Raw genomic sequence first — 20,099 nt, forward strand, 5'->3', positions numbered from 1 at the left:
AGGCTGCTGTATCTGTGCCTGAGTTGTTGCTCCAGGTTTGCTTTTCTGTTATTATTTCCGTGGGCATATGTGCAAGACGCGGGTGGCAAGGGACGCGGGTGACGCTGTGGGTAAAAGCCTCAGGGCCTAGGGCTTGCCGATCGAAAGGTCGGCGGTTCGAATCCCCGCGGTGGGGTGCGCTCCCGTTGCTCGGTCCCAGCGCCTGCCAACCTAGCAGTTTGAAAGCACCTCCGGGTGCAAGTAGATAAATAGGGACCGCTTTCTAGCGGGAAGGTAAACGGTGTTTCCGTGTGCGGCTCTGGCTCGCCAGAGCAGCGATGTCACGCTGGCCACGTGACCCGGAAGTGTCTCCGGACAGCGCTGGCCCCTGGCCTCTTGAGTGAGATGGGCGCACAACCCCAGAGTCTGTCAAGACTGGCCCGTACGGGCAGGGGTACCTTTACCTTTATGTGCAAGACAGTGACCGAAACGGAGGGGCTAGGCCAGGGATTAGCAAACTTTTTCAGCAGGGGGCCAGTCCACTGTCTCTGAGACCTTGTGGGGTAGGCAACCTAAGGCCCGGGGGCCAGATGCAGCCCAATCGCCTTCTCAGTTTGGCCCGTGGACGGTCCGGGAATCAGAGTGTTTATATTGCCCCTTTCAAGGTAAAAAATCGTGCTAGGGCTCCTTACAATTGTGCTAAGTAAGAATCAGGCTACTATTTCAGGAATCATCAGCATTATGGCCTCCTGGACTATTTGGCCGTATCTGACTATCAATCCACCAGCATGCCAGACCCAAAACTGAATGGGATACGTTTCATAGTGATGGCCAGGTGCCTGGGCAGCTTCTCAGGCACTGGACAAGTTGACGGAGAATAAGTCTCAACAGTGGCTATGCAGAATCTCCAGGATCAAAGAGTGACAATGTGAGCTGCTGGGGAGCAGCAGTAGGGGATGGCTAATGTCTCCATACCCTGCTTGTTGACTTCTGTAAGGTGTAGGGTTGGTTACTGTGGAAAACTGAATGCTGGACTCCATGGACCTTTGGCTTGAACTAGCAAGGCTCATCTTGTTTAACTATAATAATCTAATGGGGAGTGTCTAGGAATATTTGCATATATTCTAGAATTTAAAAAATAGTAACAACAGTAGCATCAGTACCTTGGAACATAACCACGAGTCAAATGAAATCAAAATTATTTATGAAATCAATATTAAATATAGGTAACACTTAACTTCGAACAGGGAACCAACCATTCAAAAGATCCCCAAAGACAGCTGTGGGTCAAAGGAATAAGTTGTGATGCTGGCTTGTGGTACTTCAAATAAAATAAATGAAAATAATTGCATAGGGTTTCTCAGAATTTCTGCAGGACTGGGCCACGATAAAATAGCCTACAAAGAAATAGTAAGAAATGGAAATAGTAGGAGACCTGTCCCCAGTTCTGCTAAATCCATGAGGTAGAATGATAATAAAACAATAATCATAATTACCTACCAGGATACATGTCCAAGAATAAAATATTTTTAGAACTGAGAGTACTCACTTCTTTCAAAAGAAGATTCACCCCACCCCCAGTTCATTCAAAACATAGTACAGAGCATTGACCAGGCCATGCAACAGCTCTTGGATGCCATTAGCCTTGCAGCTTAATATTTCATTTTTGGTTAAACAAATACTGTGTTGTTTCAACACAGACTTGAATGGGTCACAGAGATAAATTCTCTCCTGTTTGGAATGGAGCGAAAAGGTCCATCTCATCTAAAGATCCATTTGTTGTTTATTAGAGCTCCACCCCTGCAACACTCCATTGTCCAAAAATATAAGTCTTATGTCTCTGTTTCTATGCTTTTTGGCAGGAAGAATGACTCTTGTGCTTTTTAAAACCAACCTTTGGTTGAAACAGGAAGCGGAGCTGTTCCTTCTGTACAGCCCCTCAGAACCCAAAAACTGCCTGAAAAAGTACACTGACTTGGGCCAGTCTCAGTTCTCTCCCCTCCCTTCCCAGTATGTTTTAACAGCATATACAAGGTTGAAATGCATCCACATTTCTTAAAACACTGATTTCAGCAGACATACAATATTGGATTCTAATAAGTACCTATTAAAGGGATTATCTTTTGAAGCGAACCTAGGAGACTTGCAGGTGCTTAATGATTTAAAATCTGTTTCTTTTTTAGTCCCTTACAAGAAAGGTTTCTAAAAACTTAATGATTTTTTTCTGTCTTGCTAGAAATGATCAACAAGGAAAGGGTGCTCTTGCTAGTTCCTTACATTTGGCAGATACTGCATGGTAGCCATTGTCTCACTGTGCTCCATTCCCATTTCTAAATTTCGAACATTTGGACCTCTTGTTTGTCTAATATGGGTTATACTCCCTCCTTTCAGGGCAGCGACCATATCACCCCTGTTGTTGTGTAGTCCAGTATTATTAAAATACTTATTTCTGTACATATCTTTTCATGTATTAGCTCAGTTGAAAAAACAAAAGTGAATGAACTGTGTTGCTTTTTTTGTTGGTGATCACAACTATCTTTTTTACTCCTAGTCCAAGCAAATATATCATAATGGCAGCAGATTCTATGGAAATTGATGATGCTTTGTACAGGTAAGTAATTTAGCAACATAGTGAAGCATACGAGATTCATAATAGTACTGATGATGGATTTGGCTTGTTTTCGCTAAAGTTCAAATACTAGTGGTTCCTGATGTATGGAACACACCATAGCTGCCATGATTCTTGATCTTCAATGGGGTTTAGCTATTGCCAACTTGCTATTACATACAGTTGAATAGTCTATATTGGCACAACTGAAAAGCCTTTGTTGCAGTGACTGAAGAGCAAATTCAAATAGCATTTGGGAAATAGGTGCTGATTATGTGATAATCGTCAAATCTTGGGCAAATCTTTTGCACTGTGTTTAAAGAACAATGCATAATCTCATCTAAAACTATGTTTAAGGAAACCCCTTAATTATTTTCTGTACTTGACTTAAGTAGCATTTTCTTTAGATAGAATGCCTTTATCATCATGTGCCGAAACAATGGCCTAGCTTGGAAATTAAAAATGGCAATGTTCTTGGCCAGCATCATAGATTACTTTTGCTGTAGTCCTCCACACAGACTGCTTGAATCCCATTTCATCTGCATGCAGGATTACAGCCTTTGTGCTTAGTACTCTCATGAGTAATGTTACTGCAATATACATTTGTTGTATACTGTATGTTGAAAGTACCAGTGGTAATGCTTATTTTGTGTTGAAACTCTGTACCCTGCAGATAATAGACAATATCCAAATTTTGCTATTTCATAGTGATTTCCTGGTGTCCACTTGGATCCTCTTTGTTAAGTAGTCCCATTTGTAGAAGGGATCATGCCAATGAATAGTTGTTTTATGGCTATTTACTCCTTTTTTCTTTTCTTAATTTCACATAGTCGGCAGAGGTATGTTCTTGGAGACACAGCAATGCAGAAGATGGCTCAGTCCCATGTGTTCCTGAGTGGAATGGGTGGGCTTGGAGTGGAGATAGGTAATTAAGAAACAGCATTTTTCTCCCTCTTGTACGTTTTATATGTTCAGTTTCTGTTAATTGGTTCTCGTGGGAAACTTGCAGATTCTAGCTTCGCACAATTAACTCAAGCTGGTGTCAATTTCCTCTTGGCAGAAAGCCCAGGTCTGCTTGACCTAGAAACTACTCACTCTGATTGGTTAATGACCAGCACTCTGCTCTGTTATCAAGGGATTGCTAGCTCAGTTTGAGGTGAGGTGTTGTTAGGAGTAGAAGTGCTGTGTATGGTTATGAGAGAGAGAGAGAGAAAGAGAGGATTTATTTTGCTTTGTTTTTGTATGCAGAAACTCTGCTGGTTTTATTTTCTCCTTTTTAATAAATCCTGTAAATAGTTATTCTGAGTCTAGCTGACTAGTCATTACTGCCGCAACTAGCTTCTTCGCTGTGCAGGAAAACTCTGCTATGTTTGGGCTAAAGCCAATAGGGCTATGCCTGACACTTCAAAGTTCCATGAGGTTATGGGCATTGTGCTGCCAGCCTGAGTTGCGGTGGTGTCAGCATCAACGGCGTTGGTTCCAGTAGTTTCAGAGGTTGTTGTTCCTGGCTGGTTCCTGACCGTGGTGAGCTGGTGACGCAGTGGACACAAGGACAACAGCTGCAGCGTGTGAGTGCTGGGTGCTGTGGTTCCTGTTCTCTCTCTCGGTGGTCGTGAGTAGCTGGTTCCGGGTTCCAGGGACATCGCTCTCAAGATGGCCTCACAACCAGTTCAGATGGCTTTTGAGCGTCTGAATGACTCAAATTACTTGCTGTGGTCGGAACGCATGCAGGCAGTGCTGCAGAGGGATCGTCTCTGGCAAGTGGTGAGTAAGTTTCCTGCGAAGCCTGATGATGAAGACCTCGATAACGACCAAAGAGCAAGGGCCACAATTGTCTTGGGGCTGGAAGATTCCCAGTTGCCGTATGTGAGGGGAATCAAGACAGCTAGAGGTGTGTGGCAAGCACTTAAAGAACTCCATGTGCGTGAGACAGCGGTTTCCAAGCTGTTCATTCGCAAGGCATTGTACAAGGCAATGTTACAGCCTGGGGTTACAATGCAGGAACACCTACACAGTTTACAGTTAAAGTTTACTGCGCTACAGGAAAGAGACTGTGCGTTAGACCAGCAGGAGAAGGTGGCTATTATTTTGAGTTCTCTCCCGGAAAGCTGGGATAATTTAGTTTTGTCTCTAGAAGGCATGCAGGAGCATGATTTATCAGTCAGTTACGTTACTGGGCGTTTGATTGAAGAATGGCAGAAGAGGCAAGAAAGGTCGTTGGCTGCAGAGGCTTCTACAGGTGGGCGGTTTGGAAGGAGTTCTCATGCCGTGCCAGAGGTGAAGCAAAAGCAGCGTACCGGTGAGGAGTCAGCGTTTGCTGTTAGGCGTTGTTTCCGATGTGGGTCTTCAGCGCATCTAAAACGACAATGTCCGGAGTTGGTCAAGTCTCAGTTGCCGGTGCAGGAGCAGAGACGAGATCAGCAGCAGCAGCGTAAAAAGAAATTCTTCAAACAAAAACAGTCGGCTCAGCTGGTGACCGGCGAGGTCAAGAGTGCTGATGAGAAACAAGCGGTCTGGGTGGTCGATTCAGGAGCATCTCGCCACATCGTGAATTCAGATGAATTGTTTGTTTCCAAGAACTCAGCACAGCGCAGCCAGGTGGCTCTAGCAGACGGAAGTACTTCCGAAGTGATTTCGGGGGGTGCAGTTTTTGTTCCTTGTCTTCGTGAATGCCTGCAAAATGTACTTTGTGTGCCGTCATTAAGGAGCAATCTGATGTCTGTAGATTGTTTGCTAAAAGCTGGGTTTAAAGTGTATTTTGAAGGAGACAGTTGCATTATTAAGAAGGCTGGTGAGATTTTAGGCACTGCCAAGTCAGAGGGAGGCTTGTTTTGGCTTAAAGCAGGATCTCAAGTTGCAGCAGTAGTCAGTAAATCTCAGCCTGCAGTGAATAACAAAGCTATACATGACAACTGTGTGCACTTATTGCATAGGAAAATGGGGCATGCTTGCTGGAAAAGTGTACTAAAAATGTCTGAATTGGCTGATGGGGGTAATTTAAAGAGTTGTAACAAGTACCTTGATTGTAATGTGTGTAAAAAGGTTAAAACCCACAGAGTCTCTTACCCCAGAAGTGACAGAGTTAGTGAGGCACCGCTACAGCTGGTTCACATGGACGTAATTGGTCCATTTGCTGTAAGCAGGGGTGGATCGCGTTTTTCACTAACAATTGTGGATGACGCCACGCGTTACTCCTGGGTTTTCCCCATGAAGAATAAGGGTGACGTGTTCACTAAGTTTAAAGGCTGGGTGGCATCTGTGGAAAGATTTCTGTCCATTAAACTCAAAAGGATTCAGACGGACAGAGGTGGCGAATTTATGTCAAATGCCTTTAAAGATTGGTTACAAAAGCGTGGCATTGGGCATAGAAAAACGAACGTTTTTTCCCCAGAGGAGAATGGCGTTGCAGAGCGAAAAAACAGATCTTTACAAGATATGATGTTTGCCATGCTTGATGATGCTGATTTGCCCATGTCTTATTGGGGGGAGAGCATGCTCACCGCGTGTTATCTCCAAAACAGGCTCTTTCATCAAACAATAGGTACAACCCCGTACTTTAAATTGTTTCAGAAAAAACCCAAAATCGACCATTTGCATGTGTTTGGATCAAAAGCCTGGGTATTAATTCCAAAACAAATGAGGAAGAAGGGAGATCCTAAGACCAAACAGTTAGTGTTTGTGGGTTACCAGGAGCTGGGAAAAGGTTTCCGTTTTGCTGAAGGGACAAATGGCATTGTGATCTCCAGGAATGCCAGTTTTTGTGAACATAGTGGCTGGGAGAGACTACATGCCAATACTGAGGTTTGGTTTGAACCTTCCCAGGAGCTTCATGACTCTGAAGGTAGACACAGAGAATCAGAGTCTGAGGGGGAGGAAAGTTCAGATAAGAGCTCTCAAGAAAGTGGAGTTAGCCAAAGACCAGTTGCTAAGCAACAAAAGAGAGGTCGTAGTTCTGAGGAGGAAAGTGGGTCAGAAGAAAAATTTTCTCCCAGAAGATCTAAAAGACAAAACAAAGGAGTGCCTCCGGTGCGTTTTTCTCCAGATACTGCAAATGTTTTTAGTGTGATTGCAGAACCCAAGAGTTTTCAGGAGGTGTTAAAGTTACCAAAAGAGGAGGCAGAGCGCTGGAAACAGGCAATGGAGGAAGAGATGTCCTCTCTGAATGAGCACAAGGTCTTTACACCAGTAGCAGCGCCTAAGGGCGACAGTGTAAGGCTGATTTTAACGCTTGGAGCAAAGAGAAAACTCCTGTTAAACCATTTTGATATCCAGACTGCATATTTACATGCATCAATATCAGAAGATCTGTATCTAGCCGAACCGCCTGGTTATGAGACAGGTTCCAATAAAGTGTTGAAATTAAACAAAGCTCTATATGGTCTCAAACAGGCTGCAAGATCTTGGAACAAATGTTTCCATGAGGCCTTAGTGTCATTTGGTTTCAAGCAGAGTACAGCTGACAATTGTGTTTATGTACGTGGTACAGGCAGTGATCAAGAGTTTTGTCTGATTTATGTAGATGATGTTTTGTATGCTTGCAAAACAGATAAACAAACTAAAAGATTTGCCAAACAATTGTCCAGTAAGTTCAAAGTGAAAGACTTAGGCCCGGTTAGGACATATCTAGGGTTGGAAGTGTGCTGGGCCCAAGATGGCAGCTGCCTAATTAGTCAGCAGAACAAAGTTAAACAACTACTGACTACATACAGGATGCAGGATTGCAAAGGGGCAGTGGTGCCTATGGATCCAGGTTTCATAAAAACACTTCATATAGATGAGAGTCCTGAATTTGAACATCCTGATGTATATCACTCTGTAATTGGAAGTTTATTGTATATAGCACAGTGGTCCAGACCTGATATTAGCTATGCAGTAGGCATATTAAGTAGATTGGTCTCAAAACCCACACTAAATGCCTGGAAAGGGGTAAAACAAGTTCTGAGGTATCTCAAACAGACAATTGGCTATATGTTACAATTAAATTCTTCAGAGGATGAAATGTTGAGTTGCTTCTGTGATAGTGACTGGGGAAATTTGCCGGATAGAAAATCTGTCACAGGACTAGTCATAATGGTCGGTGGAGCTTTAATCAGCTGGCGGTCACGCAAGCAAGACGTTGTAAGTGTGTCATCAACGGAATCAGAGTACGCCGCATTGAGTGAATTGTGCAACGAGGTGATTTATTTCAAGCATTTGTTAACAGATTTAAATGTAAATTGTGGAGAACCAGTACAAGTTTACATTGATAATTAAGCTTGTATAACCTTAAGTAAAACAGAGGGTTTCAAATCGCGTTCCAAACATATCTCTGTAAAATACCAAAATGTACGTTGCTGTGTACAAGACAATGTAATCACATGTACTTATGTATCAAGTGAAGAAAATGTAGCAGATGTGTTAACTAAACCATTGGCAAAGATAAAGAACAAGCGAATGTGCAAGGGTTTAGGTTTGCTGGAAAAATGATCTCCTACATAGGTGTATTTGATGTTAATTGTTCAGCAGAATCTGTGAGGGGGTGTTCAGTTTCTGTTAATTGGTTCTCGTGGGAAACTTGCAGATTCTAGCTTCGCACAATTAACTCAAGCTGGTGTCAATTTCCTCTTGGCAGAAAGCCCAGGTCTGCTTGACCTAGAAACTACTCACTCTGATTGGTTAATGACCAGCACTCTGCTCTGTTATCAAGGGATTGCTAGCTCAGTTTGAGGTGAGGTGTTGTTAGGAGTAGAAGTGCTGTGTATGGTTATGAGAGAGAGAGAGAGAAAGAGAGGATTTATTTTGCTTTGTTTTTGTATGCAGAAACTCTGCTGGTTTTATTTTCTCCTTTTTAATAAATCCTGTAAATAGTTATTCTGAGTCTAGCTGACTAGTCATTACTGCCGCAACTAGCTTCTTCGCTGTGCAGGAAAACTCTGCTATGTTTGGGCTAAAGCCAATAGGGCTATGCCTGACACTTCAAAGTTCCATGTGTCGGCAGAGGTATTTCACATAGTCGGCAGAGGTATGTTCTTGGAGACACAGCAATGCAGAAGATGGCTCAGTCCCATGTGTTCCTGAGTGGAATGGGTGGGCTTGGAGTGGAGATAGGTAATTAAGAAACAGCATTTTTCTCCCTCTTGTACGTTTTATAAGGATAAAATTTGCATATTAAAATGTGCATAAATTTATGTTGTACTAAGTTTTACGTCTTTAATGAATGTTGTTTTGACTTCTGGATTTGTTTATATGGCTGATATCTTTGTTACAGATTATAATGAAAGTGGAATTGCATAGAATTTCTGTAGCTTCTCTTTTAACAGTTGTGTAATTCATAGGGATGGAATTAAGAAGGAATTACTGTTTTTCGAAGATCATGGAGCAGTTAAAAAATTGAACTGTTGCCAAAGAGGCTTGATGAAAATTAATCTAATAAATTAACTTTATAATATTCATCTTTTTCAGCTAAGAACATAGTTCTTGCAGGAATAAAGGTAAGGAGAATGATTTTTTTCTCAGTAAATTTTGTTTTAAAATTAGAATGTTTCCTCAAATAACTGATGCTACTTTCGTAGATTTCAGTCATTGCAATTTCCCTAGTGAAATGTTATTAACACAAGTTTCCTAAATGTGGCATGCCATCTGATTTGACTGTAGTGCTGGAGTGTCCAAGATGAAATACTGTATGCTGTCTGTGGGAAGAATAGCTGTGCATGTGCCACCATCTAAGCACTGGCATGCTAGAGGATAGGACTGTTCTCTGCTCTCCAATAGGCATTATGGGTTTTTGTTTTCCATTGACTTCAAGAATTCCATCTTGATAGTTCTGCTTTAAAAACAACTGAAATACAGTGACTATTTTTAGGCATTTTGGTTCTATTAGATGGCAACTAAAACTCTCGTAAAGTACCTCAAATATTATTTTAAAAAATCAATACCTGCAGCATATGGGATCTTTTAAAGCATTTAGAACCATAAGCTACTTTTTGTGGCGTTGTATGGGACACGGGTGGCGCTGTGGGTAAAACCTCAGCGCCTAGGACTTGCCGATCGTCAGGTCGGCGGTTCGAATCCCCGCGGCGGGGTGCGCTCCCATCACTCGGTCCCAGCGCCTGCCAACCTAACAGTTCGAAAGCACCCCCGGGTGCAAGTAGATAAATAGGGACCGCTTACTAGCGGGAAGGTAAATGGCGTTTCCGTGTGCTGCGCTGGCTCACCAGATGCAGCTTGTCACGCTGGCCACGTGACCCGGAAGTGTCTTCGGACAGCGCTGGCCCCCGGCCTCTTAAGCGAGATGGGCGCGCAACCCCAGAGTCGGACACGACTGGCCCGTACGGACAGGGGTACCTTTACCTTTACCTATATGTGCTGGCATGGGTAAAAAACACAATCAGAGATGTGAAGAGCAAGGACAGTCCAAAATAGAAGAAAATGGTCCTGTCTGGGGACAGTGGGAAGTGTTTGCTCTTCCAAAACTTCTGTGGGATTCAGTAATATATTCTCAATATTCCTCAGCACCAGAAGTCTTCATTTAGGATTTCTGCATTTTAAATTTGGTCACTGCATTTCAGTGTCCTTTGCGGTGCTGAATGAATCCTCCCTCCAATGGTGCTTCACTACGTACTTTTGCAAATTAATTTTTGTTGCTCGTTAACAGTGTCCCTTCACTGTAAAACAAATGAAATGTCTAGGTTGGCCCTACGCTATAAACTTGATAAATTCACATGACTCGTAATCACAGTGTACAAAACATTATATAATTGCCGCTTTGAATATATTTTAATCTTGTATCCTTTATCCTTTCCGAAGGCTCTTACCATCCATGATACCAAGCAATGCAAGACGTGGGATTTAGGGACAAACTTTTTTGTTCGTGAAGATGATGTTCTAAATTTAAGAAACAGGTGTGTGTACAATTCTTCACAAATACTGTAAGCTTTTAAAGGTTTTTGTCTGACTTTATACCAGTTTTAAGTACATTATTATTATTATTATTATTAGTCACTTTCAGAGTTTGTGTTTTCAGAAAAATTGGATTGATTCCTGTTAGCTTTTTGCAGCAGAGAAGCTGGAATTGCAGTTATCTTTCATCGATTTTTTTTAAAAGAATGAGTACAATTATCCTGCAGAATTGTTGTATTCTTTTGTGTGAAGGAGTAAACCCACACCATTATCTGTGCTGAATAGACGATATGTGGGAGCCAAGGATATACAGTAGCTGCTTATTTTTTAGTTCTACTGTTTTACATTAGTAGTTTGTAACTAATATGGATCCCTTTTTCAGTTGAAAGCAATATCAAAGGAAAGCAACATGATACAAAATGCTTTAACCAATGTACTTTTACATATAATCTAGTGCTTTAAAAACCCCCACAATACTATGATAAAATTATTTGTATCATAAACATTGTTTGACAGAATGATATGCTTAAAATTGTGGTCACCACTATATATGGTAAATAATATTTCCAGTTGATGGATGTTGTTTCTGCCTTGTGGTCTTTCTCTAGTGGCATCAATGTTGCAAATAGTGGGTTAAGAACAACAAAAGTATGACAGGGCATTTCAGGCTTTCATAGATTGAGAGTTGTATCCTTCAAGGATATTGTCCTCTGTTAAGATTCACTGCATGAAACAATACATTTCGGGGGGGGGGGGGACGGGACTTTCTGTGGGAAAATTCAGCAGTGGAAAACTTTACAGCACACATAACTACAATGTTTCCTCACTGAAACATTTTCTTCAGTAGATAATACAGTGGTGCCTCGCAAGACGAAATTAATCCGTTCTGCGAGTCTCTTCGTCTTGCGGTTTTTTTGTCTTGCGAAGCACGGCTATTAGCGGCTTAGCGGCTATTAACGGCTTAGCGGCTTTAAGAAAAAGGAAACAAACTCGCAAGACGTTTCGTCTTGCAAACCAAGCCCATAGGGAAATTCGTCTTGCGGAACGACTCAAAAAACGGAAAACCCTTTCGTCTAGCGAGTTTTTCGTCTTGCGAGGCATTCGTCTTGCGGGGCACCACTGTACCTCAGTTAGAGTGTGAAATATCTTTCAGAGGGACAGATTTGACTTTAACAAAGCTAAGTTCTGTGTGAAGTCTGCAATTAAAATGATGGTCGGTGACAGATCACAGTTGCACATTTAACTTGACCTTTGTGGTTAACAGTTGAATCAGAAGCACAGGTAACTTAAGTAAAACCTTAGCTTAACCAGCTGATGTTGGCTAAGTTAGATCAGCTTGGCCAATGATGATGGGAGTTATACTCCAAGAACCTGTGGAGCGCCCCACTTTGGTTGCCCCTAGGTAAAATCATTTCCTCAGTGAAACATTTTCTTCAGTAGATAATGCTGAACTCTAAATCATTAGAGTTTTCAAAATCATGTGGTTGAAATTACATACATGCATACATACATACTGAGTTCACACAGTTGTCTGGTAGGTAATAATTCAACCAGGTAGGGATGTTTTCCTAATTTGGATGATTGGTACTTTTCAGCCTTCCAGAAAGTTGGTGTATTAATCATGGCTAACTTGAACATTTATGTTAGCAGGTGCTCTAGTAATGTTTGGTGCCACATTTGAAAGGCTGAACTTAAAAGTATAACCTATTGATAATGCAACTGGAAAATGTATTTCAGAGGTGAGGCATCACTTCATCACATTGCAGAGCTGAACCCATATGTCCAGGTGATGTCATCAACTGCCCCTTTAAATGAAGTTACAGACATCTCTTTCCTCAGACAGTACCAGGTATGTGGCATGTATTTGAAACATCTGTCCTCTTTTCAGGGGTCTGCAAATTTCGGCTGTTTGTGGTAGCCAATCATTATTTTATGACTGCTCCTGACTTTCCTTAACCTTCCCTGGGTCCCTTTGCAAATACAAAATACTTGAGAAAGGGGTGGGTTCACTATCTCACTTGTTGAGAGGGATTTGAAGGTACTTAAAGGTAGAAGCAAGAGAACCTACCCCATCTCCATCTTACAGTGGACTTGCAGGTGGTGGTGGATGAGTGGAATAATTCTTTCACTTCGTGGGGTAGTCTGAAGGCATTTAGAGGCAAGAGGAATTTTTGTAGCTTTTGCATGGGCACAAACTGAGAAACTAACCCTTCCCTCAAGTCCTTTAGCTGCACCTTGGTTGAGCAGAACAAGCGAAGCACCTGTCTAGGTGGGAGAGAGATACCAAGGCTAAGAGAAGCTGGAATGCTTGTTCTGGTGTCATAGTTCAGTGTCAGAAATGTGCAAATCCTTGTGGCTGTGGCTATATAACAGGCTTCCTCTACCTTGGCCCTCCAAATGTTTTTGGCCTACAACTCCCATGATCCCTATCTAGGAGGACCAGTGGTCAGGGATGATGGGAATTGTAGTCTCAAAACATCTGGAGGGCTGGGGTTGATGAAGCCTGCTATATAACTTACCATTTGAAGAAACTTGAATATTTGACTAGTAAGTTCATCGCCTTTGATAACTTAGAATTTATCTCTGGGATTTTTCTTTCAAAAGTGTGTCATAGTAACTGAGATGAAGCTGTCCCTACAGAAGAAGATAAATGACTTTTGCCGTGCGCAGCACCCACCAATTAAGGTAATGCAAAACAGTGAGAATGTAGTATATTGACCAAAAATGGCTGCGCCCATTACTTCTGAGAACTTCTCCATATCTGTTACAAGACTAAATTATTTCCATGCAGACACTATTATAACTTGGTGCTGTTCCTTGTTCTGTTCCTGGATATGCCTGTGCCAAATGTCCATGAAGAACTAAGTTATTAGTTTCCTCCTAGAGTACAGTAGAACTGAGTAGTGAGAACAAAATGAAGGTATCTGAGGAGTTTCTGGCTGCATTTGTGTTGAGTATATAGAATCCAGGTGCCGGGCACTTAGAGGTCACGCAGCTCCAGATGTTCCTGGATGATACTGCTCACATTAATCTCTTTTAATCCAGTTTAAGGCTGGAGTTGAGTAAGAAACAGGTTCCATTGTGTTGACATAGAAGTAGGCAGTGTGACCCTGTTCATTCTCTTGGACCCCTCAGCAGCATTCCATACCACTGACCATGGTATTGTTCTGGACCAACTCGCTGAATTGCTGTCTGGGTTTGGTATTCAGTTGATTGGGAGCTCATATAAACTAAAGCTCCCAGGCAAAATAGAGGTTATTTGTGGGTGGTTTGTTTGACCTGGGATGTGATTTGACCCTGTTCTGATTAGGGTTACGCTCCCTCTGAAAGATCAGGCTTGTCTTTGGAGACCCAAGTGGCTTTGGTGGCACAAACTTCCTTTCAACACACCTAAGCCTAATCTGCCAGCTCCAATCCCTCCTGGACAGAGAGTTTCTGTCCACAGTTAATCCGTGCTCTGGGAGCATCTTGTTTGAATTGTTGCAGTTTGCGGTATGTGTGGCTGCTTTTGTTGGAAGCTACAGTTAGTGCAAAATAAATATGCTAGAATGCTCACATGCCCAGTCAGCAGATCTCATCAGTTTTAAAATAGCTACACTAACTCCCAGTCAGTTTCTGGGCACAGTTCAAAGTGCTGGTTTTAACTTTTATAGAGCTCTAAGTGGCTGAGGACCTTGGTACCTAAAGGATAATCTCCTTCAACATGAACCAGTCACCTTTTACCAAGTGGCTGGAATGCTGCATTAAAATCCTTATACAAAAAGAAACCCCATGGTTTTTGAGGACCACACCAGGTAATATGCTGGACAGAGCAGAATAATGGGCTGGTAGAGAATAAACCCACAAGGAACATCATTCACTTAAAAATAAATTTATTTAAGGAAATTGGAATATATATGGCATTTAAAATTAAGGGAAGAAAACATAAAATGGCAAAATACATAATGTAGAAAAGACAAGCTTGTTTAGGCGTGTTATCCTTCATTTGACTCTATATAGCAGATGTAATGGCTACCAGGCTTCTTCAAATCTTATATAATCTTTTTGTTGAAATAGAGAGAGCTCTGTTATTCTGAGGTACAGAGGCAAGGAGAAGCAGAAAGTTATATGCCATGGTAAATTCACACCAACTGGAAGTTTTCCAGACAAAGGCAACCTTTACTTTTGAATTGTCCATTTTGTCTCCTTGTAATAAAAAACTGATCCAGTCAGGATGAGTAAAAAATTGCATTTTAGTCAGTGGAAGAAAGGGTTGGTAATTTTTTGACTCTTGGAAGAGGAAGCAGATAAAATTTTCAAACCACGTGCAAATGCAGAGAAGAAATAATTACACGCTGACTGTATGTCCTCAAATATATATGTCAGGGAACTGACATCGGAGCAGAGTGGAGAGGTTAGGCTCCCCAATGATGCCGGAGAGGGAACCAGTAAGGGAAGAGAGAGAGCTTCCGCTGGGGAAGGAAGCCAAGGTGACACCAGGAAGAAAGGAGATGCTGAGAGCACTTCGGAGGGGAGGCTCCGAGACTCTTCCAGTGAGGTCAGTGAGAGTGGAGGACCACCGCTTGGCACGCTCACTCTGCGCAGAAGGCTTCCGCACAGAGAGGCGAGGAGGAGGTTGTCCGTTAAGAAATTCTTATGTTGGAGGAAGTTTAGGAAACGCCCACTGACGGATTCTGCCAGCGACTGAAGCAGCCGCGCCAAAGGGCTGCTCAGCCAGGGAAAAGCGCAACCACCCCAAGCAGTTTGGAGCAGTTGGAGGTTTACACACAAGCAACCCCAATTCTCTTTACAATATACTTTAGTACCTGTATGAGGTGGAGTTTTCCCTACAGGAAATTGTACACTTAATGCAGTCAAAGCAATGTTTGGGAAGGAAGAATCATTTGGGGGCTATCCTCTTACATTTTATCTCTTTGCTTTGAATCAAGATTGTGAAATTTAATCAGTTAATTTGCCTTTTGTATAGTTGTATAGAAATTAATAAGTTAATTTGCCTTTTGTATAGTTTATAAGTGCAGATGTATATGGGATATGGGCACGTCTGTTTTGTGACTTTGGTGATGAATTTGAAGTCCTGGACACCACAGGTGAAGAGCCAAAAGAAATCTTCATTTCAAACATATCTCAGGTGAGGACGATAGCAAGGTTTACTTTATCAGTCCGGTTTGAGAGTCCAGTATATTCTGAGGAAGCTAGTGTCATGAGGTCAAATTAGCCCCAAAGTTTTTAAACTTAAAAAAGTATGCCATCAGTGTGCCATTAACTTACATATAACATAAGTATAGGAACTACCCAAGTGTAGCTGCAATAATTCATGAATTGTGAATTATGTGTTACAGAACTTGCAACTGTAGCACATGCTACTCTAGCAGCATAGGCACAATTACCGCTTTTCCCAAGTGTATGAATTGGGCAAGTGAAAAGGGTATATGAGGCAAATCATTACTGTGATTTTATTTTGTCGTATCAGCCACAGAGAAAACGCATACCCTTTTCTTGGTGCCAGAAGTGACCATCCCTACCAGTTCTGTGATTCCCTTTCTTGATACCCCAGAACTATGTATGCTATGACTCAAACCCAGGGCTTCATGTACTCTGCTAAGAATATACTTTTTGGGTGGGTTCAGCTGAGAAACTGTACAGGCATTTAAATGTCTATTGTATTTGGAAAATAACAGTACACCATTGGCTTCTGGTCATTTATTTATTTGGAAATACAGGTAGCGAGCATCTGGTCATAGATGTCCACACCACCTTTAGTTCTATGTATAATAAAGAACCATTTCAGGTTTGGGTGTCTGAGGTTGTAGCATCTTTATGGATTGAAGAAAGGAGAATATTTGCCCTTATAAATATATAACTTAAAAGAGTGAAACTTTTTGAAAATGAAAAACAATGCTATTGCCAGTTTAGATTCTGCCACACAAGTGAATTTTTGGCAGGATCTATGCTGCAGTTGCAATGATTTTCAATCTGTGTATTTGTATGAGCCAGGAGAATGTTTGTGTGGCAATGCCTAGCAATCAGTTCTTCCCCCTACTAATTTTTGGTGTGTTACAATTTCTTTTTTTCCCTTTTCAGTCCAATCCTGGTATCGTCACTTGCCTTGATAATAACCCTCATAAGCTTGAAACAGGACAGTTTGTAACTTTCCGGGAAGTTAATGGAATGCAGTGTTTAAATGGATCCACGCATCAAATAACAGGTAAGCCATGTTTTGTATAGCTTTCCTGCTTGTGCGAAGCCACTGTTTTCCAAACTGATAGAAATGCATTTTCCTTTCATGTTGTTCTGCTGTGTGCGCTGCCTTAGCTCTGTTGCTGCCAGTTCACAATATTGTTGTTCAGCATTGCTCCATAGTTGGGAGACATGCTGCACAGATTGGCTTGAAACTCTCTGTAGAAATGCCTGCATCAAATCTTGAACTCGGGCTTTTAAATAGAGGGCAGAACTTCAGCAACTTGCTTAAGCTTCTCCCCATGACAAGCAGGAGTTGAATACAGTGGTACCTCGGGTTAAGTACTTAATTCGTTCTGGAGGTCCGTTCTTAACCTGAAACTGTTCTTAACCTGAAGCACCACTTTAGCTAATGGGGCCTCCTGCTGCCGCCATGCCGCTGGAGCACGATTTCTGTTCTCATCCTGAAGCAAAGTTCTTAATCTGAAGCACTATTATTTCTGGGTTAGCAGAGTCTGTAACCTGAAGCGTATGTAACCCAAGGTACCACTGTACATTGTAGAAATGTGCTTGCTTTGCATAAATGGAAGGGACCCTGGGGGTCATTTAGTGCAACCCCCTCTAATGCAGAAATCTCAATTAAAGCATCCATGACAGATGGCTATCCAACCTCTCCTTAAAAGCCTCCAATGAAGGAGAGTCTACCACCTAAGAGAATTGTACATGTTTAGTGTTAACTCTTTGAAAGTCAATTAGGTTTGCAGATCCTGTATAAAATCAAAAGTGTTTTTCTGCTCTTTCTGTAGTTCTGCTTTATTTAACTACCTTGTTAATAGCGATTTACACTTTCTCCTCTCTTACAGTGGTATCACCTTATTCTTTTAGCATTGGGAATACGGTGGATATGGAACCTTACTTACATGGTGGCATAGCTATCCAAATAAAGACACCTAAGATATTCCATTTTGTAAGTATCCTGCATAAAGACAAAAGTCAGCAATGATCACATCTATTTTCACCTCTAGAAATCATTGAAGCTTGGTGCTCAGACCAGAGATCTGACTTGTTGAATAAAAATATTATTTAGCCCTTCTCCATATGAGGCACCTGTATAACTTCATCTTGAAAGGGCAAGGTTATGTTAAAATGTCAGAACATAAAATCAGGGATACATAAATTCACTTACCACCCCACCTTCTTACTATGGTGAACGTCTCTCGTTTCTTCTGGTGGTTGTGCTGTGCTTCAAAGGGGTTTGCAGTACATTGGATGTATAACTACAGGGACAGTTCTTCTCCCTTGATTCTGATTTTGTCTTGAGCTTTGGAGGTGTTTGAAGCCCCTTGATTCAAGGAATTAGTCTACACATCTTTTGCTTCGCCTTTGCCTCAGAGTACCTGTAGGGCACAACACAAGGTTAGGTACAGTGGTGCCTCGCAAGACGAAATTAATTCGTTCCACGAGTTTTGTCGTCTTGCGTTTTTTTTCCGTCTTGCGAAGCACGGTGTCGGGAAAGTTTTGGAAAAGCTTCAAAAATCACCAAAGTCTTTAAAAACCTCAAAAAAGGCTACCACACCGCGTTCTATGAGTTGCTCCTCGAAGTCAAGTCGCAACTGTATTAACGGTGTTAAGAAAAAGGAAACAAACTTGCAAGACGTTTCCGTCTTGCGAAGCAAGCCCATAGGGAAAATCGTCTTGCGAAGCAGCTCAAAAAACAAAAAAGCGAGTTTTTTGTCTTGCGAGGCATTCGTCTTGCGAGGTACCACTGTACAGTTCCTGGTCTTCTCGCTTGGGTTGCAAAGGGTCTGTACATCAGATCACACATTTTTAAGTTGCACATTTAAGCATTGTAACTTGGAACATGATGTGTTCCAAACTCCTTTTGTCCCCACTGCAATGTTTTCTACAAGTTTTGCTCTTTACATTCTCCTGTACCATGACACCTATTCACTTACTATACATAGCAGAGAGTAAAAGGGTGCATTCATTGTGATGGAGGCTAAACCCATGCCTTGCTCCTAGTGAGATTTGTATCTGTGGTGCAGAGGTAGGTTTTCCTCTCCCCAACAGTCTTTCCCATTTAATGTGTTCCTAGCGAGCTATGATGACTCCCATTTCTGGTTTATTTTTTGAATTGTATCTACAGTTACACCCTGCTAAAGTCTGCAAGCTAATCCTGGGAAGGTTTGGGAAATTTTAAAGATGCTTGCATGTACTTTGCTTTCTTCTGTTCTAAAGTGTGTGCAAATTGATTTTTTTTTAACTTTTAGCAACAGCTGGAGAAGCAGTTGATTAACCCAACATGCCTCGTTGCAGATTTCAGCAAGCCTGAGGTTGGTTTTGCTTTGTTTTGTTTTTAATATGGCACTTTGATATTTAAATATTGTATACTGCATTTGTTTTCCCCTTAAGGCCTTAGTGGCTCTTGTTCTTGCTGTAACAAGCTAATGTAATCCTTAGAGCAGAGCTTTCCAAACCTTTCATGCTGGTAACATGCTTTTTATACATGCATCATTTCGTGAGTTTTACTAGCAAAGTGGAGGTTAAACTAACCCCTTTCCATCCCTGGGAGGAGCGTGGGGAGCATTCACGCAACACACCTACACACTGCAGACGACACACTAATGTGTCAGGACACAGTTTGGAAAGTTTTGTCTTGGAGTATACAGACTTCTTCTTATGTGATTGCTCTGCATATTACTGATCATCCACTATTTTGTCCTCCTTGCAGGCCCCTCTGCAAATTCACATTGCCATGCTTGCCTTGAATCAGTTCCAAGAGAGTTTTGCTCGTATGCCGACAATTGGGTAACGTATCTGTACCACAGCTGCACAAAGTTTGGGTTGTTGGGTACACTGTTAATATAGTTAGAGGTGGAGAGATTGTTATCGATAGCAGTTTAAACTGTAACTCATCAGGTTATTTAATTAACTGAGTTGCAATCCCTTGCACAGTTCAACTGTTTACAAATCACTTGGGCTTCTGTTGGATTTAATCTGCCTAAATGTGTGCAGAATTGAGACCATGATTTTCTTATCCCTGCTACTTGGGAGAGTCATGGGCAGAGAATCAATTTGTTATGTCGGTTGTACAAGAAACTTCAACTGTTGTCTAGTTGAGGATAGACTGATGTATTTATATAACATTTAAGACTCTCCACTGCTTCACGGCCATGAATTGGAACTATTGTCCACAATATGGTATGTGTTTCGGGGTGGGATTAAAGAGATATTAAAGTGGAGAGGGGGCTTGGCTAAAACCACCTTGTGAGTTCTTCTATTTTATGTATTTATTTAGGAGAATTTATACCCTGCTTACTAACTAAAGTTCTCAAGGCACCTTGCAATATATTTAAAACACAATAAAATAGACAGTGATACAACAGTCATAGAGCAAGGGGAAAGTGTGTGCAAGTCCCCCCTTCATTTGTTTTCCAGTGTTCCAACAAATACAGCC

General features: G+C 41.7%; 1 protein-coding gene across 2 annotated transcripts in view; it reads left to right on the top strand.

The window, feature by feature from the left end:
* Positions 1 to 20,099, top strand: part of UBA6 (ubiquitin like modifier activating enzyme 6) — a 47,829-nt gene that overhangs the window by 1,802 nt on the left and 25,928 nt on the right. Inside the window, exons 3-13 of one of the 2 annotated variants that reach the window (XM_077917586.1) lie at positions 2,531 to 2,590; positions 3,418 to 3,512; positions 9,029 to 9,057; positions 10,373 to 10,467; positions 12,203 to 12,314; positions 13,070 to 13,150; positions 15,471 to 15,593; positions 16,547 to 16,670; positions 17,506 to 17,609; positions 18,913 to 18,975; positions 19,374 to 19,450. In XM_077917586.1, the coding sequence (XP_077773712.1) occupies positions 2,531 to 2,590; positions 3,418 to 3,512; positions 9,029 to 9,057; positions 10,373 to 10,467; positions 12,203 to 12,314; positions 13,070 to 13,150; positions 15,471 to 15,593; positions 16,547 to 16,670; positions 17,506 to 17,609; positions 18,913 to 18,975; positions 19,374 to 19,450 (963 nt within the window). Of the gene's footprint in view, positions 1 to 2,530; positions 2,591 to 3,417; positions 3,513 to 8,583; positions 8,675 to 9,028; positions 9,058 to 10,372; positions 10,468 to 12,202; positions 12,315 to 13,069; positions 13,151 to 15,470; positions 15,594 to 16,546; positions 16,671 to 17,505; positions 17,610 to 18,912; positions 18,976 to 19,373; positions 19,451 to 20,099 lie in introns of those variants that run through there. The other variant, XM_077917585.1, reaches the window with a different exon arrangement.

Source organism: Podarcis muralis, chromosome 13, assembly GCF_964188315.1.
Source record: "Podarcis muralis chromosome 13, rPodMur119.hap1.1, whole genome shotgun sequence".
Lineage (NCBI taxonomy): Eukaryota > Metazoa > Chordata > Lepidosauria > Squamata > Lacertidae > Podarcis > Podarcis muralis.